Source organism: Panthera onca, chromosome A3 (assembly GCF_046562875.1).
Source record: "Panthera onca isolate mPanOnc1 chromosome A3, mPanOnc1 haplotype 2, whole genome shotgun sequence".
In the NCBI taxonomy this organism is placed as follows: domain Eukaryota; kingdom Metazoa; phylum Chordata; class Mammalia; order Carnivora; family Felidae; genus Panthera; species Panthera onca.
In genome coordinates, this window is record NC_138341.1 from 110,107,748 (window position 1) to 110,135,536 (window position 27,789).

The following is a 27,789-nucleotide window of genomic DNA, read 5'->3' on the forward strand; positions in this document are numbered from 1 at the left end:
GGGCTCTCTGTCCTCCTTCATCCCAACAGGTGCCTGAGGTGCCCACCCTGCTGACTTTACACCTTTACCTTCACTGAATGCCAAGTGCTGCCTCTGAGACAGTCTGAACACTGGTAACCATCTTAAACATTGTTTCCCTTTTCTTAAGGTTCTAATGACCAAACTGTAAAAATAAATGAAATAAACTCAAAATTAAACACTCAGAGCAAAAACCACATTTTTACCAGATCTACTTTTATTTCAGAAGGAAGTTTGTATTATAGTATTTACTTCTGTTTATATACAAGTTCTTCACATTTGTGTTTAAAATGCACAGACCTCCCTTAATTCTCTTGTTCCTGCTTAAATTAGCTGTTATTTTACAATACAAAAAATACCAAAAAATTGCAGTCCTAAATGTATGTATAACACCCACAGTCCCCAGCAATGAAATAGTTTACAATACTTACTCCATATTTACATGAGTGCAATAGATGCTAAATTATACATATTAACAAACTAAGCTTGAATCCAAACCCAAACAAACAAACAAAAAAAAAAACAAAAACAAAAAAAACCCCAAAACAATAACCGTAAATACCTATAAAACAAAAACATTTCCAGAGCCAGAATTAGTTCAACAAAACAGGCTTCACTAGTGTTTAGAATGTTTTGTGCACAAATTTCAGTTACTGAAAGTCGATTCCATTATTGCCTTTGAAAGCGAAGGCGCCAGTTTTCCTCTCCACTTCAAACCATCTCCCTGCAGGTGAGGGTGCTTAGGAGTTTGAACGATTCCGGGGAAATGTCTCTTGGCGGGCCTGCCATCATGGTGATTTTCGTGGTTTGGTAAATTGGGCAAACATTTCAGACTGCGAGCTGGTGCACGGCCTGAGGACAGACCCCTGCCTTCCTGGGTTTGTCCTCAGGGTGGCCAATTCTCACAGGAACTGCCACGAGGAGAGGTCTCTTGGGATGAGGGGCTTGAGCTGGGTTTTGCTGTTAATTCCACAAAGCTTCTTTTCCATCTTGGTCACTGCCCTAGTGTTAGCTTAGGTTGTTAGTTAGTGCTTAGTGAATATTCATTGAATGGGTGGATGGATGTTAGAAACTAAAGGATCAAAGGTGTTCTCAAAAATGACACCAGCACCCAAGGAAGTGAGTCTCCACCCTCTCCCCAGATACACTCCATTGAGTTGACAGAGATGCACTGAAAAGGTAACATGTCTTTTTCCTACCGATAGTGCTCTGGTCTTCTCATCCGTCCGCCCCAGACTTCCTGGTGTGTCCGCAATATTGCACTTTGGGCCTCACCCACACAAGTTCTGGTATTTTCCTGTTGCTGACAGTCTTCTGTCCAGGGCTGCTTTTCTTCCAGGTTAGCTCACAACTCCTCCCACCTTTTAGAGGTGATCTCACAGGAAGTGCAGACTTCTCCCCAAACTGTGTGTGTGCAGGAGTAGGGGGAGACAGGAGGCCAGGGGCTGTGCAATTCTCCAGGAGGGAACAGGAACTATTTATCAATGAACTAGCCACCCTACTCCCACCCCCAGTTTTCAGTATAGGAAACCATGGTTCTGGGAAATGGTCATTAAAATTTTAGACCAAACAGATACATCCTGGAAAACCCCTTTTTGGAAAACCTGATATAGTCTTTGAACTTAGACCAAGAGAAACAGTCCTCAGGACAAGATGGGTCATTGCTGGCCAAGCACAGCACCAAGAGGCTAACAGAAAGATTCATGATGCACTTGCAGAGCCAACAACAGTGACAGCGACCTTCCTGCTGCCTTTGCGTCTCCTCACACAATGCTGTTTAAATGGGCTCAATGCCCGATTTCTCCTCTGTGTACTGACAATTTCTGTTTTAGAGTTGTCCAATTAGTACCAGATGCGTTTGGACACACTGGCATGATGGGGGTGCCTTTTTGGCTCTGTTATCAATGTATCAGGGCCCAACGAGAGGACTTCTTCAAACTTGGATATTCAGTATGTGGCACAAAAATATACTAGGTAAAACTCAGACACCGTTACATTTAATAAAAATACATTAACATAGTTTTTTGTTTTATGTACACTCTGAACATTCTGGACACTACTGTATAATTATGTACAAGTGCAACATCGATGTTTTCATGACAATTTTAACTTATATACAGGCTCTCTTGTGACACGCAGGCATTTCTCTGAAGTTCCAGATGATTCCCTCCTGGTAACTGGCTCCTAAGCTGACTGCCTCTTTCTCCTGCCACTCCCTTCCTCTGGCCTGAGTCTGGAGGAAGTTCTTCGCTCTTGACTGCAAAGGAGAAGCAGGTGGATTCAGCTGTTTCTCCACTGTTGGAGCAAAATTAAACATCACTTGCTCCTTTTAAAAAATAAACTATCTTCTAGAAAAAAATAAAATATCCAGGTGGCTAAGGGACACAGTACATGTTATTTCAAGGCCTGGAAACCCATGGGGAAGAGACTTCTTTGGCCAAAGAAACACTGGTCCTTCGAACAAACAAAGATTTTCCTTACGGGAGGTCCCTCTCCAGGGGCTTCCCTCTCTCTGGCCAAGAGGCCTCATGGCAATTGCAGGGGTAAAGCGCCACTCTGTGGCAGGCTCTGTGGGTACTGTGGTGTGGAGCAGGGATGTGGGAAGCTTGGAAGAGAAGGGGTCCTTTCTAGAATTGTCTGCTCTTTACCAATGATGTGAAGAAGCAGCTTTTTGAGAGACAAGTCTCAAAGTAGAGGTGTTTTGTGCATCAGACAGTGTTTTATGGTTCGACTTCCTTGAAAACATCTTTCCAGGCAGCTCTTCGTGGGTGAGGGGTTGGTGCTGGGGAAGACACAGCACTCCTGCTCTAGGCACTGCATTTAAAGGTGAAATGCTGCAGTCTTTGCCCTTTTGAGTATTAATTTCTCCAAATTCACAAACTTGAGCATTTTGTTGTCTAAAGGTCCATCCCTATGGGGTAATGTCAGAGAACTCCAAAGTTTTGAAGCAGAATACAGACCTGGGGAGGCTGCTGCATAATGCCAGAATACAGAGCACCATACACAGGGACAACACGACACCCAGGCAGTGGCCTGGGGAGAAGAGCAGGACTGCCCTACCCCACTTAAATTTGGTCACTTTCCACTTGGCATAGTTATTCCTCCTCATCCATTTCCTCCATGTGCTTTTCATCGTCCACAGTGGTCACTGCCCCGCCCATAGCCACCACCCAGGTCTGGGAAGGAGGATGGGAGAGCTGGGCTGAGCCTCTCCCGGAGAAGAACGGGCAAACAATCCCAGGTCCTTCTCCAGGCTTTGGGCGTGCGATTCCAACAGCAGCCTGAGGATGACCCACATTCTTTCAGCAGGCTACAGGAACACACTGTTGCTTTTAGGTGCAGGGGTCCCAAGTGCTGTCATGCTCTTTTCTGTTCAAGGGAGACGTGTAACATGAACGAGTCCCTTCCTCTGTGGTGTCCTGGCAGGAGTGGTCAGAAGGGCTGGAGCAAACATCAGGCCTAGAGTTGGGGAGAGGGGCAGGGGGCACACGAGAACCACACCTTATTTAGGGCCCCTTTTGATGACAACACAAACAGGAGCTTTCACAGTTTGGTCACTTCCGCTTTCCTCTCAGTCCCTGCTGCTAGGTTAAACGTTCCCTGGGGTGAGAAAATTCTTTCCCTGGCTGCAAATCAGATTTTAGAAAAACAGCAGATTGCCAATGGTAGCTATTTAAATTTTGTAAGAATGTAGGAATGCAATTATGTAAAAACACAGGCTTACTAACTTTCCAATTGCTAGATCTATTTAAAGTCTAGGCACTTAGTGTGTGTGTGTGTGTGTGTGTGTGTGTGTGTGTGTGTGTGTGAGAGAGAGAGAGAGAGAGAGAGAAGGGAGACAGAGATGAAGAGAAAGAGAGACAGAGGGAGAAAATTTCAAATGGATTAAGACTAAATTAATCAAGTTGCTATAGAAAACTACCTACTACATCAGTTTACATTCTAAGTAACACTGCTGACCTTGACATTTAAAATAGCTCCCTTCTACCTTAGTTTGATATGATTCAAAAGAGCCAGACCATTGTTAATTCTCAACTAGAAAAAAGCTACTCCCTGGAAGAGAGAGATTTGCCTACATCGTGCAAGAATAAGTAGCACATCTTTTAAAAAAGATAGCAGGCTTCAGATGAGGACAAATTCATTCATCTGACTAATTTTTAAAAGACCACGTTCAAGAACGACGGATGGTGAATGTCTACTTGTAAACACTACATCTTTTGTTTTTTGCAAGTTGAGACGGCCCCAAGAGCAGTTTTCCACAAGTGAACCTGAGTGTCATTCCCAGCTCCCTCACTGGCTCTATACCCCAGCCTCCTCCAGCAACAACTGGATCACCCCTGGACCTGCAATTAAATCAGTGATGTCCTATGCAAAAGTAAAAGGTTAGATGCTGGAGCACAGATGGGAGAAACCGGCAAAGAAAGCTTGTGAACATGCAGAGGAGTCAGATGTTTCGAGGGTTTCCAGTCTTCGGCCCGCTTCGCACAGCATCTCCCCGCCTGCCCCCTCCCTGCAGACGGCGCTGGCACGCCACACCTGGCTCGCTCACTCACGGAGAGTCCCTGGCCCAGCCTCAAATGCAGGTCCCAGGTTGCGCAGGGGGCTGCTGCTTCCGGTTTCTCACGGCTCCTGACTTCTCTTTGTACACTATTGGCATCTGCTGAGAAATGTCCACCAGGGCGCTGGCCACTGCGAGACCTGGGGAGAGCCCACCGTGAACATGTGTTAAGGAGCAGCTTGCTTTGCTTTTGAAAATAATTAAAAAAAAATTTTTTTTTTACATTCCTGGAGTGCAATAAACAAATAAGTAAAGCATATAGGGAAAAGTCTTCCTTCTGCTTTGTGCCTCCCACCTCCCTCCATCCGAGCTCTGCTTTCATTAGTTTGTATATATTCTTTCAGGATTTACTGATGCAAATACAAATACATATTGTTCTCCCCTCCCTACTTTTTACACAAAAGATGTAGCATGCTGTTCAGTAGATCAATGAAGCAAAGAACTCTGCTTGGCAGTTGGAGCATTTAAATAAGATTGCAGCCGTGCTTTAAGTGGTAAATTTTTCCTGCTGGCCTCCAAAAAGGGTGCCAAGAAAAAGCAGCACTCTTTTTGAGTAAATTCAGATTCATTCCACATAACTCAGGCAACACTGGTTATTTTTGTATCTATCCTATTGCACAGGTTAGGACACATTCTGGGGCCAGGCTTTGGAATAAGCAAGGTTCTTTAACCGCCCCATGCCTCAGTTTCCTCATTTGCAAAATGGGGACAATAGCAGTACAGGGCCTGTGTGAGGAGTCACTGAGTGAATCCACATAAAAATCTTAGAACAGTACCTGGCTCATCACCCCACCACCTCTACCACCTGTGCTTTAGGGACTAGTGGTTCCATTCTCCTTTTTGTACTGGGAGCTGGGTTCCCCGTGCATGTGAACAAGCCAGTGCAGGCTCAGCGCTCCGCTGAGGTTCTCAGGAGCCATGGGAGTGCCACTTGTCACTCCACTTCACTGAGCCTATAAAATGGAGGCATGTGCCTGGCACGCTTGGGGAATCCACAGCAGTGACATTGTTCTAGCAAAGGCAGAGCTGGGTACTCTCAGAGTCCTGAGGAAGAGCCATCTAAAATTGGGAGTACAGAAGAGGTTGCAGGGATGGGCTCACTTGGGGTGGGTCTCAGGTGGTGTGCAGGCTTTCATCAGGAGTTGAACAGGATGGGGTCTATCAGGCAAAGGGCAGGGCAGAAAAGGCCACAGTACTACAAGCCTGTCACTTCCCTACTGCAGTCAGGGCCTTGCTCTTAGGGAGCACAGGCCAAGTCTGCTGAGCTGGGATGCAGCAGGAGACCACGCTCCAGAGTTCAGGTTAATGGGTCATTCTACCCTCAACACAGGTAAAGCCGAGTTAGGAGCTGAACTCACATCCCTAGGTGAGGGCAAATCAAGCTGTTACCCTATGAAGATGACAAATCCTGGCCTGATCATGCCTAAAGGCCTTCCTCATGAAGACCCAGAAACCATTTTGAAAGCTTGGCTGGAGGCGCCTCTGAATTTGAGAGCTACAGTTGGGGGGCTGTGGAGCTCAGGGGCTGGGCAAGGATTCTGGGACACACTTTATCACAGACATAAGGCTTTCTTTGGCTAAGGCAACCCTGACCCCCATCATTTCAATTAAAAGCTGTGTAAAACATATTGTGCATATTGTCTGAGGCATCCCTCCAAAGTACTCCACGATTTTTCCAAAACTGTATTCCATATCTCAGTGTTTGATAAGAGGATATTTATCGAAATTATGATTTATACTTGATAGAATTGCATAGAAGACACTGGTAAAATGTTATGTAGTAATCTGTAAAAATGTTTATGAGTTGTATGAAAAAAGAAGAAGAAAAAATTAGATCTATACAATCATTTCAACAAAGTTGCTGGTCAGGGCTGGAAAGGAAAGAGGACAATGAACATAGTTGGGTGTTGGATGGTACAATTATGAGTACATTTCTAAAAACTTCCTTTAAGTTGTTATAATTGCTATTTCTGCCTTATATTTGAAACAGAGTGAAAAAGCAAAAGAAATGCAGTCATGCTAGAAATACCAATCTGAGAGTGTCCAGCTTGGAGGAGAGCCATGAGAGTAGGTAAGATGACTGAGGAAGAATGCATGGACGGAGGGGGGACATCCTGCATTCAAGGCTGAGTAAGGGAAAAAGAGACAAGAGAGGGGTGGCAGAGACAGAGCTGAGCAAAACACTGCAGCAAGGGAAGGTGTGGCCGGAAGCATCAACACCACAGAGAGGCTGAGGGAGCTGGTGCAGGGAGGGAACTCTGGGATCGTCCCTGGGAAAGAACTGTGACCTCAGGAAAGACAGTTTAGGGAACACCAGGCACAATGGGATCATCTTGCCGAATCCTTACAATGACATGAGGTAGGCACGAGCCTACTGTTCACTGTCGCCTCTACACCCAAGTTCACACTTCTCGGGTTTGTCACTGGCCTTCATACGCACCTGACTGCCCGGGAGGAGGGATTCCACCGAGCCCTCGAGGCAGCCTCACAAACACAGAGAGGACAGCAGCTTTGTTGCCAAAACACGGTTCCAGAGCAATGGGTTTGGGAACAGTCTGGTGGAAGAAAACAAAGAGTTAACTAAAACGGTGTTTCTCACGTGTTAATACTGCAGCCTTCACATGTGATTTTTATCTATTTTTTAAGTTTATTTGAGAGAGACAGAGAGGGTGTAGAGAGAGGATCTCAAGCAGACTCCGCACTGACAGCCAAGAGCCCGATGCGGGGCTTGAACTCACGAAACTGTGAGATCATGACCTGAGCCTAAATTAAGAGCTGGATGCTCAGCTGACTGAGCCATCCAGGTGCCCCACAGGTGATTTTTAAATATGCCCTCTGTATTAGTTTCTACTGCTGTGTAACAAATTACTAACTTAGTTGCTTACAACAGCACCTATTTATTCTCTCAGTTTTGTAGGTCAGAAGTTCGGGCGAGCTCTGTTAGAGCTCCCTGCTTAGAGATACAAGTATATTCATCTCTTCCATCAGTTCTGGAAAATTCTCAGCTCTTATCTCACAAAGTTCTCATGGATCTCAGCTCTTATCTTCACAAGGTGGAAGCCCAGTTATCATCTGCACTGGCTCTTATTTGGAGGCTCTAGGGAAGAATCTGTTCAAAAAACATTCAGGTGGCTGGCAGATTCTAGTTCCTTGCAGCTGTAGGTCTGAAGTCGCCATTTCCTTGCTGGTGATCTGGAGGGGATCACTCTTCCAGAGGTCTCCTCACATGGCCCCTCCAGCTTCAGATCAGTGGTGGCATGCCAAGTCCTTTTCTTGTTTCCTCTCCTGCCACCAGCCAGAAAAAACTCCCTCAGTATCTTATGGTCTCAGCTACCTTGGGATTTGTATTACTCCTACAAAATCCCTTCGTAACAGTACCTAGAGTAGTGTCTGATTGAAAAACCATGAGATGGGAATCTTGGAGGCCATCTTCGGAATTCTGCCCGTCATATCCCAAATATGCCATTCATTTCTTCAATTTGGTTGAAGAAAATAACTTCCAGAACTATGGTGGCTGCAGCACAGGGAAGGATGGGGTGGGTGAAAGGGCAGTGACAACAGTGGAGGTATGCTCAGTAGTTGACGACAGAGCCAAAGACATGTGCTGATGGACTGGTTGTCCAATGAGAATGAGAGGAAGCATGGCCCAAGTACAACTCCAGGATTTTGGTCTGAGCAGCTAGGATGATGGAGGTGATATGTACTGAGTTGGGGGCAATATGCAAGAGAAGAGGTGTGGGGAGTAACATCCAGAGCTCAGCTCTGGACATGTTAACTCGGAGATGGCTGCTAAGATATCCAAGTGGGAACTCTGAGTAAGCAATGGGATATAGGAATCAGAGGCTCACAGAAGAGGTCTAAGCAGAGATCATGGTATTAAATATAAACCCACGATGGAAAAGATCACTGCTGTGGTCTGAATGTTTGTCTCCTTCCAAAATTCGTATGTTAAATCTTAATGCCCAATACAATATTTGGAGGTGGGGACTTTCAGAGGTGATTGATTACTGCCCTTATAAAAGGGACCTTAGAGAATTCCCTAGCCCCTTCCACCATGTAAGAACAGAGTGAGAAGGCACCATCTATGAACTAGGAAGGGGGCTCTCACCAGACACTGAATCTGCCAGCACCTTGATCCTGGACTTCCTAGCCTTGAGAATTGTGAGAAATTTCTCTTGTTTCTACAACACCCAGTCTCTGGTGTTTTGTTATAGCAGCTCGAATAGGGCTACAACAGTCACCAAAGGAGTTGGTGTAAAAGAAGTGAGAGGAGGCCCAAAGACTGAGCTGGATGTGCACCACTGTTAAAGAGGTGGGGAGTTGGAGAGGGTTGAACAAAGAACACTGAGAAAGAGCAGCTAGAAGGTGAGAGTGTGCTGTCCTGGAAGGAGAGTCAAGAAAGTGTTTTAAGAAGCAACCAACTGGGTCATATGCTGTTGATATATGACATATGGTGCTGCTTAGTACTTAAGATTTGTCTATTTTTTTACATCCCACAAATTGTTATTTTATCATGTTTGCTTAGATTCATGTATATGTTTACCATTTCACTTATTCACAATTCCTTCTTATACCTCAGTTTCCCTCCGGGGTAAATTTTCCTTTTTTCTAGCACATCCTTTAGACATTTCGTTTGTACGGGACTTTTGGTGGCCAACTCAGCTTTCCTTCTAATTGGAAGAGATCTTCATTCTATCCTCATTCTTGGAAGGCCAAGTTGCCAGGCACGCTATTCTAAGTTAGCAGTTCTCTTTATGTTGTTTGGAGACACTCTTCCACGTTCCTTTGGCTTCTGGTGTTACTAATGAGAAGTCACAGGCTGGCACTTTGTCATTTCCTTTAAGTATCTTTTTTTTTCTCTAGTTATTTTTTAATGTGGTAAAATACACATAACATATACCATCTTAACACCCCCCGCCCCCCCCGCCGCCTTTTATTAAGTAAGTTTCACATCCAGAGTGAAGCCCAACGTGGGGCTTGAACTTCATGACCCTGAGATCAAGACTTGAGCTGAGATCAAGAGTTGGATGCTTAACTGACTGAGCCGCCTAGGCATCCTGGATCTTAACCCTTTTTAAGTGTATGCTTCAGTGGTATTAAGTAGACTGATGCTGTTATGCAACCATCACCACCATCCATCTCCAGAAGCCTTTTCATCTTGCAGAACTGAAACGCTACACCCATTACACAGTGACTCCCTATTCCCCCTTCCCCTCCAACCCCTGACAACCGCCATTATACTTTGTTGCTATGGACCTGACTACTCTATACATCTTATAAAAGTGGAATCATACAGTATTTTTTTTTTTTTTGTGACTGGCTTATTTTGCTTAAGGTTCACCCATGTTGTAGCAGGTGTGAGAATTACCTTCCTTTTTAAGACTGTATAATATTCCATTGTATGTATAGACCACATTTTACACACCCACTTGTCTACTGATGGACACTAGGGCTGCTCCATCTTTTAGCTATTGTGAATAACGCTGCTATTAACATGGGTGTACAAATGTATCTTTGAGGCTTAGTTTTTAATTCTTGCAGGTATATATCCAGAAGAGGAATTGCTAGATTATATGATAATTCTATTTTTATTTTTTGGAGAAAGAACAATACTGGTTTTCACAGCAGCTACATCATTTCACATCCCCACTACCAGTGCCCATGGGTTCCAATTGTTCCACACTGTGGCAATCATCCCATATATATATATATATATATATATATATATTAGGTCTTCTCATTTTATCCTCTATATTCTTTTTTTTTTTTACGCTTTATTTATTTGAGAGAGACAGAGACAGCATAAGTGGGGGTAGGGGAGAGAGGGAGGGAGAGAGAGAATCCCAAGTAGGTTCCATACTGTCAGCACAGAGCCCCACGTGGGGCTTGAACCCACGAAGTCACAAGATCATGACCTGAGCCGAAACCAAGAGTCAGACAACCAACTAAGCCACCCAGGTACCCCTATACTCCATATTCTTATTATCTGTTATATTTTCCATCTCCTGGTCTTTCTGTCTTGCATTCTGTGTAATTTCTGCAAATTCATCTTCCAGTTCAAAAGTTCTCCTTTGAGTCTAACATGCTGTTTAACATGTAAACTGAGTCATTTAAAAAATTTTAACCACTATATGTTCCATTTCCTTTTTTAAAAAAAGTGTTTTATTTATTTTTGAGAGAGAGACAGTGAGAGTGGGGGAGAGGCAGAGAGAGAGGGAGACATAGAAGCTAAAGCAGACTCCAGGCTCTAAGCTATTAGCACAGAGCCCAATCCGGGGCTTAAATCCATAAACCACAAGATCAGGACCTGAGCTGAAGTTGGACGCTCAACTGACTGACCCACCCAGGCACCTCCATTTCCTTTTTTTTAAAGTTCATTTTTTATTTTTAAGTAATCTCTACACCCAAAGGGGACCCAAACTCACGAGCTCGAGATCAAGAGTCACATGCTGTACTGACTGAGCCAGCCAGTGCCCCTGTATGTTCCATCTCTGACAGTTCCATTTGGTTCTTTTGCAGTTCTGGTCATTCTTGACTCATGGTGTCCTCATCTTTATAATTCTCTTTTCACGTCTTTAAACATTTCATACAGAGCTATATTATACTCTTTAGAGGCCTACTCTAACATGTGAAGTCCTGTCTAAACCCACTGTCCACGGTGTCTGCTAACTCCTTTTCCTGCTAGCTTGTCTCTCTTGTCCTTGGTGATCTCTGATTGCTTGATCTTGATCTGTGGGGATCCTACAGGGCTGAATTGGGGACGTTTTCCCACAGAGAGGACATGCACTTACCTCAGCTGGCAGTCATGGTGTGTGACCAATCTGGGACCACTTCACAACATATTTGGTTCTGGTTTTGGTTCATGATTTCTTCTTTTTGTGGGGAAGGATACAAGAGTATTCCCTGGGAATTTCACCCACTTCCTATGAGCTCAGTAATGCTTTAATAAGTATTTGAAAATTTAGGATCTATAACTACTTCCCCAGAATATCTGAAATATTTCATCATTTTGTCAAGAGAAACTTTTATCACTTTCTTCACAACTTTTTCTTTTTTTTTTTTGGAGAGGTCAGTAATATTTACATTCCATGGAATGCATAGTGAATTAATGATTTTTGCCCCTTTAAGAAAATTTCCTAAACTAATAAAAAACAATGGTTCAATTTTATTCTTTTCTAATACAAGTTTTAAAGTATTGTGCCACAGGATACTTCCAAGAATATGAGACAAATCATTTATATTTTAAAATCCCTCGAACATGAGAATACTTAATGGCATGAATGAAAAACTGAAAAATGAAAGCAAAAGAGTACCTGACAACATCAGTGTGTCACCTTATTGTTAAAGAGAGAGAGAGAGAGAGAGAGAAACATAAGAGGCAACAGAATAAGGCTCTTGTTCTCTGTGGTTTCCCAGACTTAAAAGCATAAGTTTGGACAGGTTTTCAGGACTTCTGAATCACATTCTCACCTTTATGCTCCCCCCAATAAGATCAGGAGGCTCTTCATCTGTTTCCAAGGCAACGTTTACGGAGGCAAAAGGGCGACTGGCCATCTGTTGCATCTCTCGAAGAAGTTGCTATTGGTCAACATAGCAAGCATTAATGCACCGAGAACTAAGGGATTTTATTAGAGAATACCACAGATTAGAAGTACCTCATCCTCCCTGGTTCAAATAAATCAAGTCCAAAATGATATCTTTTGAGACAGCTGGAGAAACCTGGACACAGACCAGGTATTAGAGAACATGAGTACAACTGTGCGATGATGGGTAAGTTATTCTGCCTCTCTGAGCCTCAGTTTCCTCATCTGTGAGAGAGCACTAGGGTCAGTAACTATTTCATAGGATTGTTGTGAGGAGTAAATTAATTAATCTATATAAAACCGCTGAGAGCAGTGGCTGGAATTTAGAAATGTTCAAATGTCAGCTCTTATTGTAACAAACTTGTCTGGATTTTACTGGCATAACTTCTAATATTTTCTTATCACGAGTGATGTTGGTTATCTGGATATCCTTTCTAGTGTTAACAAGGAGGCAATATTTTTGAGTTTACTAAGAGTTTTGTTTTTAAACTAGGAATGGGTGTTGAATTTCAATAAAAGATGACATGATTATTTGGCCACAACTACAAATTTAGGTTCTATATTTACCCACTGATATAACGTATTCCAGTAGGTTTTCTGGTATGAAATGATCCTTTTATTACACTGGTCAATTAGACTGCTGCACCTACAGTCATTATATGACTGGCCTTTTCTATGCATATAATGAGTTAGGGCTCTTTTAAGCTTTCCAACTTTTCCCTTACTTGGGAACAGTTTATGTCTTTTGGAAATAAGTAATTCTCATAAGCACTCAAGGAAAAAATAGACTAGTATTACTTACATAAGCTCACCTCAAACTAAAAATCCCTGGGTAATGCCCTCTGTGGAGAGAGTAATATTTTGACAAGTTTTCAATTCCTTCCCTGGCCACTGGTTTATTGAGGCTTCCCATTTCTTTCTTTCTTACTCCATTTGGATAACTTACATTTTTTCAGAACACTGTATAATTCATCAGGATTTTAAGATGTCTTAGTAACACAGCTATTAAAAAAATCCCTCTGAATATGTTACCCACTGAATTTTAAAAATGATAATTAAAAGGATGCAACATTATCTATATGATAACAACACCTTTACATGAGTCAGAAAAGCGGTCACTGCCCCCAGGAAGAGGCCCATATCCTGGAGCCTATGCTAACCTCATTACAGACACTAATGTTCAGTGAACAGTGCTGCATGCCTATGAGTTTTGATTTCACACATTCCTGTTCTCTTCTAAGTCTTGTCTACAGATCAATTTTTAATACAATTAATTTTTTATTTTAAAGAGAGAGCGCACAAGTAGGGGAGAAAGAGAAGGAGAGAGAGAGGGAGGGAGGGAGGGAGGGAGGGAGAGAGGGGGAGAGAGAGAGAGAGAGAGAGAGAGAGAGAGAGAGAGAGAGAGAGAGAATCCCAAGCAGGTTCCATACTCAACACGGAGCCTGACGTGGGGCTTGATCCTACAACCCTGGGATCATGACCTGAGCCGAAATCAAGAGTTGAACGCTCTATCGACTGAGTCACCCAGGTGCCCCCAGATCAATTTTTATGTAGAAAAGGGCATGAGTAGATACAGAAAATCAAGGAGCGTATGTCAGTCTGGATCTCAGTGCCCTTCCATTAGCAACGATGCAATAGACAGGATGACTAGAAGGCAAATAATATCAGTGAAAGTTATGATAAACAAAGATCTTATGCTGTAGTTTTTAACCAAGTTTACTTAGTTGATTTGTCAATTATAAATATTTCCTTGACTTATTGGTATTTCTTTTGGAACACAGCACTAGAAATAAATCAAGACTCACTAAAAAATAAAACTCAAGCAAAAACTTAACTAGACCAGACACTGATTTATCTTTCCTTGAGTGAAGAGATATTTCTGAGATGCTTAGCTCATTAATTTTACTTTTGTTCTTGTGAAAGGCTCTGCTACTGAGCCCTCAGAACTCCTGCCTGAGTTAAGGACAGAGTGCCGGTAGAATATGGGTAGAACTGAAATCTGCAAGTCAATATTAGAGTTTCCTTTTAGAAAGTTAAAAGCACGTGGTGCAGAATTAATTATACTCTGTATAGCACTAACTGAAATCTACTGACCACATTTTGCGGAAAGGGCAGCACTACTCCCCCTACAGTATGTCTTTCAATTATCACTAAATAGCTAAAACTGACTTGCTTTAGAGGAACAGAAAGGAAGAAGCTCTTACAGGCATTCGCGAACCATCCACTGAGGCTTACCTCTCTACGCCTGGAGGCCCAACAACTTTGTTTGATCTTCCAAACCACAGCAGCCACCAGGAGCAAAGAGAGGAAACAACTGTGAGAAAGGAAAGTACTGAGTTATTATCCCAGCCCCCAGAATCAGCACTGTCACCCACACTGCAGGTCAGGCAGGGAGTGCCCTCCCAAAACCAATTCCAAGCACCTTTCTGATGATTCATCACAACCATGTCCTGGTTCACAGGAAGCCAGTGTGAGAAGACTCTCAGAAGCTGAGCTTCCTGTCCTACATCAGGACAGTACTGTCCCCACAAGGCACCGGGAGAGAGCTGCAACCTCCCACTGGGTTTTTTATTGGAATGACCAGTCATGGCTCATCCCAAATAAGAAAAACAGTTCTAGGATAATAATAATGAACGACAAGCATGCCATTTAACTGAATTGGCAAGCCTTTACTGATAAAGTCTAACAAAATGAGAAAAGTTAATTATTACAGTAACAACCAGCTTTTCATAAGGAAGAGGTAAATACACAAGAAATAATCTTCTATATAATAATATATTCAACTATAGTTTTATAAAATAAATTCATATAATTTTTATAAAATAAAGTCAACCTCAAACCGACCACTTTCTCAAAAGTATTAGCAGAGAATACCTCCCAGTGGTCTTGTAACTGCAAATGCTTTCAATGTTCTCTCATCTGTAAACCAAGTGTGGAAGGTTTGAAAAGCTACCCTGACAGCAGAGAGAATGAGTGACTTCTGTCATCTGCAAACACAAGGCATTTGTAGCATGGGGTCGGCTTCCAAGTACCCAAGTGTGGGCCGGAGGCAGGCCCCTCAGGCCGGCTGGAGAAGGGCACTCTGAGGTGTGAGGATGACTGAACTTCCACCCTCTCTCAAGTAGAAACCTCAAGGCTCCCGCAGCCCACCACTGCCCTGACATGAATGAGGGAAGACCCTTCCAATGGATTCCCTGACTAGAGAGAAGGGGCTTCCAGAGTCATCATTCAGGCGAGAGCCTTCAGTTCCTGTCTTGCTGGGCACCTTGGCTGTCCTGACACTGCTGGTCTGTTCCTCCTCCCTGACAGTCTCTATTTACCCTTTAATCAATACTTTATTGAGATAGGGCCTGTTCTGGGCCCACAAAATACAGTGATGAACTGAACAAAAGACTGGTGTTCCCATGGAGTTTACATTCTGTCAGGAGGAGCTAAAAAGTAAACAAAATAAATAAGCAAATTACAGAGCATGTTAGAAGGTAGTAAATGAGACAGAAATAAAAAGAGGGTTCAGGACAAGGGGGTTCGGGAGTGACAATGGCACGATAAAGCAGTATGGTCAGAGTGGGTGAGCCTTACTTCTTGAGGAGGTGACATCTGAGCAAGACTTGGAGGAGGTGTGGGGGGTGGCTCAGGGGATGTCTCCAGAAACAGGCCTGGGTGATGGGCTCAGCCATGCACACACCCAGAGGTAAGGACATACCTAGGGCTGCTTGAGGAACCTGAGGATGCCACCATGGCTGGGATAGGGGGAGTCAGGTCACAGATAAAGGCAAAGAAGTAAGGAGACGCAGACCATGGAAGGCCTGCAGGCATTTGAGTGGAGAAGTATCATGATTTAACTTATGCTGAGGAGACCAATAGGGCAGCGACGGTAGAAACAGGGAGCCCAGCAGTCTAGGAGAGATGATGGTGGCTCAAGCTAGGCTCTGGTAACAGGAGTGTGAAAAGCACTCTGGAAATCTTGACGTAATTGGAAGGTTGAGACAACAGAATTTCCTGATGTGCTAGATGTAGGGTATGGAACAGAGAAGTCAGAGATTTTGGCCTCAGAAGCTTGCCATCAACTTAAACAGGGAAGGCTCTGGGTGGGGCAGGTCCAGGACAGCAGTCTGAATTCTGAGAATCTGCCTAGTCACCAAAGGGAGATGATGTGGGCAGATATAGGAGTCTGAAGGCTGGGTGCCAGGTCTGGCCTGGAGATGGCATTTGGAGTCATCAGTATATAGTTAACCCTTGAACAACACGAGGGTTAGGGGGGCTGACCTCCCACAGAGTCAAAAATCCACGTATAAATTATGACTCCTCCAAAACTTAACTACTAATAGTCTACTACTGACAGGAAGCCTTACTGACATCATAAACAGCTGATTAACTCATATTTTGTATATGTATTATATACATATGTATTATATGCTGTATTCTTACCATAAAGTAAGGTATGGAGAACAAAATATTAAGAAAATCATAAGGGGCGCCTGGGTGGCTGAGTCAATTAAGCATCTGCCTCTTGATTTTGGCTCAGGTCATGATTTCGTGGTTCGTGAGATTGAGCCCCAGGTCAGGCTCTGTGCTGATGGTGTGGAGCCTGCTTGGGATTCTCTCTCCCTTTCTCTCTGTCCCTCCCTGACTCGCGTGCTCTCTGTTTCAAAATAAATAAAGAAATATTTAAAAAAAATTTTTTTTAATGTTTTATTTATTTTTGAGACAGAGACAGACTGAGCATGAGCAGGGGAGGGGCAGAGAGAGAGAGGGAGACACAGAATCGGAAGCAGGCTCCAGGGCTCTGAGCTGTCAGCACAGAGCCCGACATGGGGCTCGAAGTCACAGACTGTGAGATCATGACCTGAGCTGAAGTTGGATGCTTAACCGACTGAGCCACCCAGGCGCCCCTCAAAATAAATAAATAAATATTAAAAAAAGAAAGATAAATTACATTTACTGCACCGTATTTGTTTTAAAAAAAATCTATGTATAAGTGGACCTGCACAGTTCAAACCTGTGTTGTTCGAAGGTCACCTGCATATTGTATTTGAAGTAATAAATCTGGATGAGATCACCCAGGGAGTGAATACAAATACAGAAAAATGTCCTGGGGGGGGCACCCCACTATTGAGAAGTTGGGGAGAAGAGGAAGAAGCAGTAAGGGAGTCTGAGAAGAGTGACCCGTCTTTCTTGGTTTCCATGCACAATGCTTTTTTTTTTACATTTTTATTCTAATAGAAACACAAGGAGGCAGCATATCCACATGTAAGGGCAAGAAGCGAATGAGAACAGTTTCCAAGTTGGCCAAGACCCTACTGATGTAGCGGAGTACAGGGCTGTCCTCAGAGGTGAGCACCCTGGTACCACTCAGAGGCCTCTCCTGGGACTACCCTCAAGCCAGAGGTGTAAACCATGCAGCTCAGTGTCCCCTGTCCCCCTAGGCCTAGGTGGGGCTTCTGTCTTCAACGGACACTTGTTAAAAACACCAAAAACCCAGTTCCTTCCACCAGTTCCAGCTTTTCTAAGAAGCGACACAAACAGCATACCAATTCACAGCGATTGTCCCTCAAAGCTGGTATGTGCATGATTTCTCCCAGGGCAATACAACAACAAAAATTCCAGTTATTTCAAAAAACGTGGCGCTCGCTGATACACCTCCTTTCTTTTCTTCCTTCCGTTAACTTATGTACTGGTGGTGCTGTAACTCAGTCTTCACCCTACTGCAGTCTCTCTTATTAACTGTCTCCCAGATTTTTCTATGCAAATGTAATTTTATTTTTTTTTTTTTTTAATTTTTTTTTTCAACGTTTATTTTATTTTTGGGACAGAGAGAGACAGAGCATGAACGGGGGAGGGACAGAGAGAGAGGGAGACACAGAATCGGAAACAGGCTCCAGGCTCCGAGCCATCAGCCCAGAGCCCGACGCGGGGCTCGAACTCACGGACCGTGAGATCGTGACCTGGCTGAAGTCGGACGCTTAACCGACTGCGCCACCCAGGCGCCCCGCAAATGTAATTTTAAAGAAACATTATACCATGAAAATTTTCAAACATACACACAAGTAGAGGGAATGATCTAGTGAATTCCTTTGTGTCTATTACTTATCCTTGGGAGTTATTAACATTTTGCCAATGTCACTCAAAGATCATCAAAGTGTATTTCTCGTTTCAAACCTAGGACACTAGCCCTAGGCTGAGTCTCTTACTTCCAGCCTGCATTGTACCTGAGGAGAAAACAAGAATCCTTTTGTCTTTTTATCCTAAACCTGCTCCTGCTTATCCAAGGTTTGCACTTTCCTGAGACTATTCTAAAAAAAATCCATTTCTTAATTCTAGGTTTTTCTTTCTATCTTTTATATAGGTCTTCAGAAAACTCACAATTTGTGTGAGAGCTCAGCTTTTGGGGCATCTCTCTGTTTTCTCACCAGCTTAATTTTAATTGTGCAGCTAGAGTGACATTTTTTTTTAAGCTTTGTTTTTGAGAGAGAGACAGAGTGTGAGTGGAGGAGGAACAGAGAGAGAAAGACACAGAATCTGAAGCAGGCTTCCGGGTCCGAGCTGTCAGCACAGAGCCCGATGCGGGGCTCGAACTCACAAACTGTGAGATCATGACCTGTGAAGATGGATGCTTAACCGACTGAGCCACCCAGGCACCCCTAGAATGACATTTTTGAGAGCATCTTGAACTTTCCATCCAGAGGGCATGGCATGACTATTAACTAATGGTTATGTTTTCCTGCCCTTACAAGTCTGGCTTTTCTAAAACTATGTATGCATTTCTTGGCCTGGCTTTGACCTCCAAGCTAACCTGAAAGCAGAGATACCACTGCTTCTTCCCATGTTCCTGCGATTTTACACTCATCATTCTGGTCAGAATTAGATCCAGAGCGGCAGGAACCCACGATCACTTCTATCTTCTGGAACATGAAATGGATTTGCCAAAATGTCTGTTGTCAATCTGGCAAGGGTCTAGCAGAAGTTCAGATAATTACGTTTTACAAGTACATTGTATCCTGCCTACATCAGAAATTCCCATTATGTGCTCTCCTTTTGGCCAGGTGATGTGATGTCATTTATTTCTCCTTTTTAACCTCACTCAGATGCTGCCCTGGCACCCGTGACTCCAGCCACAAAGACTTCCACAGAGTGTTAGTGGGGCTCTTCTTACTACTACCAGTTGTCGTCCTAACCACTCTAGCACTCATTCCCCGATACAAAGCCCTTTCACACACATGACCTCATCTAATTCCCAGAGCAAGCAAGTGGGTCTTATTATTCCCCTCTTCATACACAAGGCTCCTACTAGAGTCTGGATTAGCATCTAATTAAGACATAAAGAGGGTTTAATGGATTTGTCACAATCTAGAGTTTATGTCACTGTGCCTGAGTCTGGAAATATTTTGCCTAACTCAACTTACACTGATTTTCTCACTTGAATCACTGAGCGCCCCCACAACATCCTGATCTACTTCTCTTCTGTGTTATCTGAGCTATTTTTCAGAGTGCTTAGGATCGTTTGGATACCTTTCTTTCCCCCTTATTTTCATGTAGCTCCTTTGGGACCTGGTTAACTTGCTTGAGGAAAATATTTTCTTCCCCATGCTCAAAAAGGAATCTATTCTCAGTTAAAAGATCATCATCATTCCTAGTTCTTAAAGCAAAACTCAGAAATAAACAAAGTTCTGGATTCTTTTCCAAAGGTTCCCTTTCAAAAGGTAGGAGTGACAACAACACCATCTGTCCTTGTTTACTAGACAAGATTCCATGGTCTCTAAAGATGTCCCCAGTCAATTCTGATGGTGTCATTCAGTCTTCCACCAGGCAGCAGAAGAGACTGCTCCTCATTGGGCTGGTGCTTAGCAGCAGGGTCATCTCATTCTGTACACATGTTCCAAGAATACACCTGCTAACTGGAGCTACTGAATTAGCATGCAGCCTCTCCATCCCTTCAAAGTGTGCCATCAACCAGCACCAGTAGCTTTCTTCCCTCAGAGAGGCTGGTGCCTATGGTTCCTCAAGACTCTGCAGTTCTCCTGAAGGCTTAGTTTACTTTCCACATATATTTGCAAATGACTGTGTACTTACTAGGTACTGAAGGTGTGTGTGTGTGTGTGTGTGTGTGCAGGGATGAGAGACAGCGTCTCTGCTCTCTTGAAGCTTAAGAGTCTAACTGTGGACACAGATATGAAGCAAGTAAAAAACTGTGAGAAGGACCACGATGAAAAACAGTATTGTTCTATGGGAGAGAATAAGGGAAGACCATTTAGTTCTGGGGCTCTGGGATGAAATCCTGGAGGAAGTGATGCTGTGCCAAGTTTTGAAGGATGAGTGTAGTATAATAAAAAATGTATTTATTTGGTCTCTGTCCTAAGTTCCTGGCACAGAGGTCCTAAAATTCTTAAAATTTTCTGAGTGACAGGAGTGTCCCCCTCCCCACTTTTTTAGACAAATGTTCACAACAGCTTTATTTACAATAGCCAAAAACTGGAAACAGCCCAAATGTCCATCTCCATCAAGAAGTGAAGAAATAAATTGTGGTTGATCTTTACATAAAATATCACTCAGTATTAAAAATAATTTTTTTAATGTTTATTTATTTTTGAGACGATGCAAGAGACAGAGTGCAAGCAGTGGAGGGGTAGACAGAGGGAGACACAGAATCTGAAGAGGGTTCTGAGCTGTCAGCCCAGAGCCCGACTCGGGGCTTGAACTCATGAACCGTGAGATCATGACCTGAGCTGAAGTCAGACGCTTAACCGACTAAGCCACCCAGGTGTCCCAAAATATCTCTCAGTATTAAAAAGGAATGAGCTGCTTTTAAATTTGATTAAAAATTTAAAAATATATATATATCTTTAATATTTTTTTTTGTCCAAACTGATTTACACAGTTTTAGGTAAAATTTAAAAAATGACAGGGTCTCTGGGTCTGAATGAGCTGTTTTTTTTTTTAGAACAGGTTTATTGAAATGTAATTCAGGAGGGTCCTTTGTATCCTAATGAATGACTCATGGGAGGGAGGGACCCAAATAGCTTCAGGATGGAGGCTGGTCACCAGAAAAACCAATCACATGATTAGAGAGCTAGAATGTTCAGTGCCCTCCCTGCTGCATCCCCACCCAACAACCAGAGGGGAGGGGAGATGGCTAGACACTGAGTTCATTAATCACGTCTCTGTAATGGAACCTTGAAAGAAATGAGGAGCCATGAAGTTTGAGGGAGCTTTTGGGTTGGTGAACACATATGTTCATGTGCTGGGAGGGGGGCATGCCCAGAGAGGGAGTGGAAGCTGGGCATATAACCTATAACCTGCCCTATGAATCTCTTCAATTTGGCTGTTCCTGAGTTACATTCTTTCCAATAACTGTAATTTTAAGTGCTGTGCTTTTTCTGAGTTCTGTGAGTCATTCTGGCAAACTGTCAAATGTGGGGAGGGTCACAGGAACCCCCGAATTTGTAGTTGGCCAGGCAGAAGCATGGGCAGCCTGAGGACCCATTCGTGGTTGACATCTGAAGTGGGTGCAGTCCCGGCAGACTGAGCCCTTAACCGGTGGGGTCTGTGCCAACTCCAGGTGGTGTCAGAACTGAACAGACCTGCAGGACACCGAGTTGGTGTCAGAGAATTGGATGTTGTCTGGAAAAACCAAGCAATGAGTAAAACTATAGAGATGAAGGGTAGGGAGAAGCAAGCAAGCATTTTCCAGGAAAAAAGGAAAACCACGTGCAAGTACTGTGAGGTAGGAAAGGAGCCTGGTGCTTGTGAAAAATCGGAAGATGGCTCATGCAGTGGGACTGCAGAGGAGAGTAGCATAAGATGAATATGGAGATGTGAGCAAAGGTCAGTTGACCTGGGTTAGTTTAGATACAATGAGAAGCCACAGAGTATAAGGGAACAGAGGTACATGGATTCATTTCCAAGGTCTCCTCGGATTTTGTGTGGACCGTAGAGGGGCTCTGACTGCGGGGGGTGTGGTGAGGGAGTGCCTGGTGCATGGGAGACAAGTCACTCGGAAGCGGCAGCAGGGCAGACGGTGAGGAAGGACCAAAAAGTTCACTTCTGGGAGTGTTATGCCACAGACGGGACGGCAGAGTTCAATCGGAATACAGAATGAGAAGATGGCCAGGGTCAAGCTCTGGGAGAACATCGACAGTGAGAAGCTGACAGAAAAGTTCAACAAAAGAGTGGCCTCAGAGCAGTCTGGGGTCAGAGAAGGCCAGCAGAGTCTCAATGACGGGTGGTCAGCTCCTTGATACTGATGAGAATCAAGAAGATGACAACTAAAAAGCATCTCTGGGATGTGGCAATAGAGGTGCTCTTGCTGCCCTCCACACACACACAAATTTAGATGGAGTGTGGTGATGGAAGTCAGAACAGGGAGGGCTGAAAAGCAAAAAAGGTTTCTAGTACAAGGATTTTTAAGGGCAGTGAAAACACTCCATAGGGTATTAGGAGACTGGATATATGTCATTATGTATTTGCCCAAACCTATAGAATATACAACACCAAGAGTGACCCCTAAGGTCAACTATGGGCTTTGGAGGATCATGATGTGTCAGTGTAGGTTCATCCTCGGTAAAAAATGTACAATTCTGGGGAGTGATGTTGATGATGGGGGAGAGGCTATGCTTGTGTGGGGGCAGGGAGATACGGGAAATCTCTGTACTTTCTTCTCAATTTTGTCATATCTGTAAAATTGCTTTAAACAGAGATTCTAAAAAATTTAAACAAACAAACAAACCCAAACAAAATAAAAATGTGCTGGAGCCCACAGCCAATGGATACAAGGAGGGAAGGGAACTGCCACAGTGTTCAAGGGGAGCTACAGTCAGCGTGGCCACAACAGGCGGCTTCTTCTCCATTCTGTGTTTGTGCTAAGCAGTGGGAGACAGCAGCTGAGGCAGTGAGCCCTGGGCCTGGGGCCGGGCGGGCCAGGCAGGATGGTGGCCCTTTCACTCAGGAGACAAACTAACAGTACAGCCTGCCCAGCAACATGCTCTGCCCCTACTCCACACTCACTAGAGGATGTGACACACAGAAACAGCATCCTGGAGGATGGGACACACAGAAATAGCATCCACACACAGACAAATGGCAGTCTTCAACACATCCCCAAATCAGACATTTTGAGGAAACCAATACTGTGAAAGAGAGGCATCAAACAACAGCAACAAAACCCAAACATCCGAGGAGAGTTATTAATAATAGCACAAAATAAGACTTCAAAATAAAATAAAATAAAATAAAATAAAATAAAATAAAATATAAAATAAAATATTAATCTCACAAAGGAACATGAGAAGAAGCTACATTCACAGTGAAACAGGCCATAAGGAAAAATATATTAGAAATAAAATGCAAAAGTTAAAAAAAAAACTTATCAGATGGACTCAACAAAGGAAATGGACCCAACTTTGGATTACATTAATGAGCTGGAAAATACTGCTGTGGAGCTCACATAGAATGCAGTGCAAAAGGAAAATGAAAGAATAAGTGAGTTCAGTTAAGAAATATAAAGGACAGATCCAGAATCTTCCTCATTAATCTAACAGAGAATTCTAGAATTCAAGCAAAAGGATGAAAGGAGTAGAAACAAGCAAAGAGAAGACAACACTGCAAAACTCAAGACTCCAGTCCTCAGTCTGAAAGCCCCTCCTCCTCGCCCCGTATCAAATTCCTTCTCAGGTCCTTTCTGAATTACTCATACAGTCCTGCAGAACAACAACATCCAACAAAGGGAAAGGCATGGGACACATAAGATGGTGTGAGAAAAAAAATGGTAAAACTTACAAAAATTGTTCCTACAGAACCTAAAATGACTACAATCTAGAATTTAAATCCCAGATAATTGCTACTTTGGAGGCCACCGGATGGCTGTGCAGGCTGTTACAGGGCTCACCGAGAGCATCACAGCAGACAGCTCTTGTAGGGACTGGACTCATGAAGCTGCCAGGAGCTGAGGCCGTGGTCCCATCCCCTTCAGTGGCTACACAACCTTCCTTCCCATCTGACCTCCCATGCTTTAGCTTGCGTGTGGATGGATTAATACTGCCCCAGGCCCTGAATTCACAGAATTTTCAGCTAACTTAGGGTTTCTCAATGCCAACTGAACATAAGAATCACGAGAGAGCCTTTGAAATATCACAAGGATCAGGGCCCTAAGAGACCAAGGAATTGGCATCTCTGGGGCATGGGGCCCAGGCGGCTCCTAGTGCTTTTTAAGTTTCCCAGGGTGTTCTAAGGTACAGCTAGGGCTGTGAGACATGTAACTGTTTCAGGCTCTCAAACCCAATTTAAAACCTGTAGGAGAGGCCTCTAATTGGCCCTGTTCATCTTTGCATGTCAAATTATAGGTTCAGCTATGTATGAGTCGTTCTTAAGCTCCAGCCTGGTAAATAAATGCATTGAAGGGTGATTAAGTACTATCATAAGAGTCCCAAAGGGGATGGACTTTGGGATGAGTATATCAGGAGAAGACTCATGGAATAGGCAATTGGGTTGGGTTCTGAAGGGTTAAGACTATGACAGGTCAGTGGGATCAGGTAAATACCTTTGAGACAAATGCAGAGGAGACCCAGATAAGTCTACCACCCCTCCAGGCCCTGCAGCTCATGTGGCCAAAAAGGAAGGAAATGACAGCTATCTTGGAGAGGCTCATAAGCTGGTGGAAGTCACAGGGCAAAGATTGATGAAATACTGAATTTGCAAGAATATAGAATGATGCTTCGGCCCCACTCTTGAAGGACCACAGAAGGTGGCTCAGGTCAGTGACCCTACCTGCCTGCCACTAAACAGAGTAAAAAAACTACTGGGAGGGGTGGGAGGAGATCTTGGGATTTTGATTTTTCCTGTGGTAACATTAGAAGGCAGTTTCCTTTTGGAATCTCTACTTCTGTGGAATGAAGAGATTTTCTTGTGAATGGGAGGTCGTTTCATCAAATTTCCAGCACTCCATACCGCTAGCATTGCAACATTTAGGAGAGAGGTTCTGTGGTGCCCACTCAGCTCCAATGAACTGTGCTGAGTATTTACTGAAAAAGGGAGTAACACAGAGAGTGAGTCCCGGGCCTAGTGGATGGTGTGGTCCCTGGAGCCGAAGCAATTAATATCTTGCCTTGATTCACTGGCACTCCTACTGCAGAGTATAGTAAAGCTGTAATCAAATAGATTCCACACGGATATAGGAACACCTAAACATGAAAAGACAACAGGGAAAATACCCATGAAGAAAACAGGGAAGGACAGAGAGGTCTGCTTCGTGGAAAACACCATAAATGGGGTTCAAAGACAAACAACTGAGCACACACACCTGTTAATAGTTGCAAAATAAAACAAGGTCCTAAATTTTAGTACAAAAAAGGCAAATATCCCGATAGGAATAAAAACAAAGGATAGGGACAGGTAATTCAAAACAAGAACTATAAGAGATCAGTAAGCATCACTCATAATTAAAGACATCCAAATTTAAGATACCAGTGATACCTCTCAGACTGGCGAATTAAAAACAATGGCAATTTTTAGTGTTGCTAAGACATAGTAAGAGGAAGAGGCCATAAGACAAATTATATTCCTGCTGTAGGAGTGTAAATTCATGCCACTGTTGAGGGCCCATGGCAGTGTTTTTGCATTTTGATGCAGCAATTATAGGGACATAAAAGCTATCCCAGAGAGATCTTCATAGAAAAACGTAAAGGTATATGTAACAAAATTGAAGACAATCTAAGAGTCAGTCAAAAGAGGACTGGTTAAACAAAATATGGTACTTGTACTATGAGAAAAGCTGTTTAGAAATGAAGTGAATCTCCACATGGGAAAGTTAACCATAAAACATGGCGTAAAAAGACAAGTTATAGAACATGTAAGCAGGGAACCCACTTTATAAACCAAAGAATCAGAAAAAAACAGAACTTATGTGCAGCATATATACAGAGAAAAAACTGTGGAAACACATGCATCAAAATATTAACAGTGATAATTTCTTAAAAGTAGAATTAGGAGAAGTTTGAATTTTAATTTTTATGTCGTTTGAAGTTTTACTACGAACATAAACTACTTTTGATGTTTTATAAGAGAATTATGTGTATGCTGATTTTCTACTTTAAAAAGTCTGAATGAAGACTTAATATTTTGTTTTCAAATACTTGGATTAGTTTAGCATTATTTTATCGTATCTTTTTATGTCGTCCCTACCAATTTTTCCCTTTACATTATCTAGATCATTGTTGTTCAATAGAAATTTAATGTGAGGGGCGCCTGGGTGGCGCAGTCGGTTGAGCGTCCGACTTCAGCCAGGTCACGATCTCACGGTCCATGAGTTCGAGCCCCGCGTCAGGCTCTGGGCTGATGGCTCGGAGCCTGGAGCCTGTTTCCGATTCTGTGTCTCCCTCTCTCTCTGCCCCTCCCCCGTTCATGCTATGTCTCTCTCTGTCCCAAAAATAAATAAAAAACGTTGAAAAAAAAAATTTAAAAAAAAAAAAAAAAAAAAAAAAAGAAATTTAATGTGAGCCACATATGTAATTATAAAAGTTCTAGTAGCCACATTAGAAAGTAAAAAGAAACAGGTGAAATTAATTTTAATAAAATAGTTTTATTTAACCCAAGATTGCCAAAACATCATTTGAACATGTGACCAGTATAAAAATTGAGACATTTTATATTCTAAGTCTTCAAAATCCAGTGTGTATTTAATACTAATAAGCACATCTCAATTTGAACACTAAATTTTTACCAGAAAATATTTCATCTGTATTTAAATTTCCTAAAATCCACAAGTGAAAAAGTAGATTCACATATCCAGGTTGTTCTAAACATACTTAAAAGTTCTCTATTAACTGAATCAAGTAGCAGTTTTTAAATTATATTTAAATTAGTTAAAATGAAAAAGTCAGTTTCTTAGTCACACCAGCTACATTTCAAGTGCTTGTGAGCTACATGTGACAAGTGACTGTTCAGTCTATACTGATCTTTTACCTTCTTGTTTATTACTATCTACTTTTTATTTCTATTTAGCTTTTTATCACTTAAAACAAATCGGAACCTTTTAAACTTTATCTATTTTGGTCGTTATGTATATATTCCACTGGTTAATCTGATTTTGTGCCAGTGCCACACTGACTACTGTAGCTTGACAAAATGTTTACTATCTGGGAGGGCCAGTGGACGGTCTCCCCACCCTCTCCATTTTTTCTTGGTAATTCTTGATCTTGTTATGCTGTAATTTTGAGCAATTTATTAACTGAAGTAATACAAATATACAAATTTCATTTTTATTGGTGAAATGTAGAAATATAATTGATTTTTTCCCCAGAAACACTGAAGGCTTTTATTAGATTCTTTTATCTCCCTCCAAGATTAGAGGGCTGCAACGGTTACTTCTTGGTGGAGATGTCATCGTCATCCAGAAACTAAAGGGTACAGTTTACAGCAGGCAGAAGGGGACCCATCAGAATGTGGATGAATCTTGATGTGAGGCCATCTGCGTTCCAACATCACTTGGGAAGGGATTTCTCCTTTCATGGTAGAAAGGGGAGGGCACCCCATGGCTTACTATGGGAAATATAATTATATGGTTTTCATGACAGCATCTGCCTTTACCAATAAGAGCTGCAAAAGATGTACACCTCTGAACGACATAAAACTGATTTTTTA

The 27,789-nt window shown here is 42.9% G+C and overlaps 1 protein-coding gene across 5 annotated transcripts in view; it reads right to left on the reverse strand.

Moving 5' to 3' along the window:
• Positions 1–202: 202 nt before the first annotated feature.
• The window catches only part of ATRN (attractin), a 159,916-nt gene continuing 132,329 nt past the window's right edge, over positions 203–27,789 (reverse strand). The window contains exons 26-30 of one of the 5 annotated variants that reach the window (XM_060613532.3): positions 14,395–14,473; positions 12,047–12,154; positions 7,017–7,131; positions 4,572–4,716; positions 203–3,477 (exon numbers count right to left, since the gene is read on the reverse strand). In XM_060613532.3, coding sequence (XP_060469515.2) covers positions 4,592–4,716; positions 7,017–7,131; positions 12,047–12,154; positions 14,395–14,473 — 427 coding nt within the window. In that variant the 3' untranslated portion in view covers positions 203–3,477; positions 4,572–4,591. Of the gene's footprint in view, positions 4,717–7,016; positions 7,132–12,046; positions 12,155–14,394; positions 14,474–26,726; positions 27,688–27,789 lie in introns of those variants that run through there. The other 4 variants (XM_060613525.3, XM_060613551.3, XM_060613515.3 and 1 more) reach the window with 4 other exon arrangements.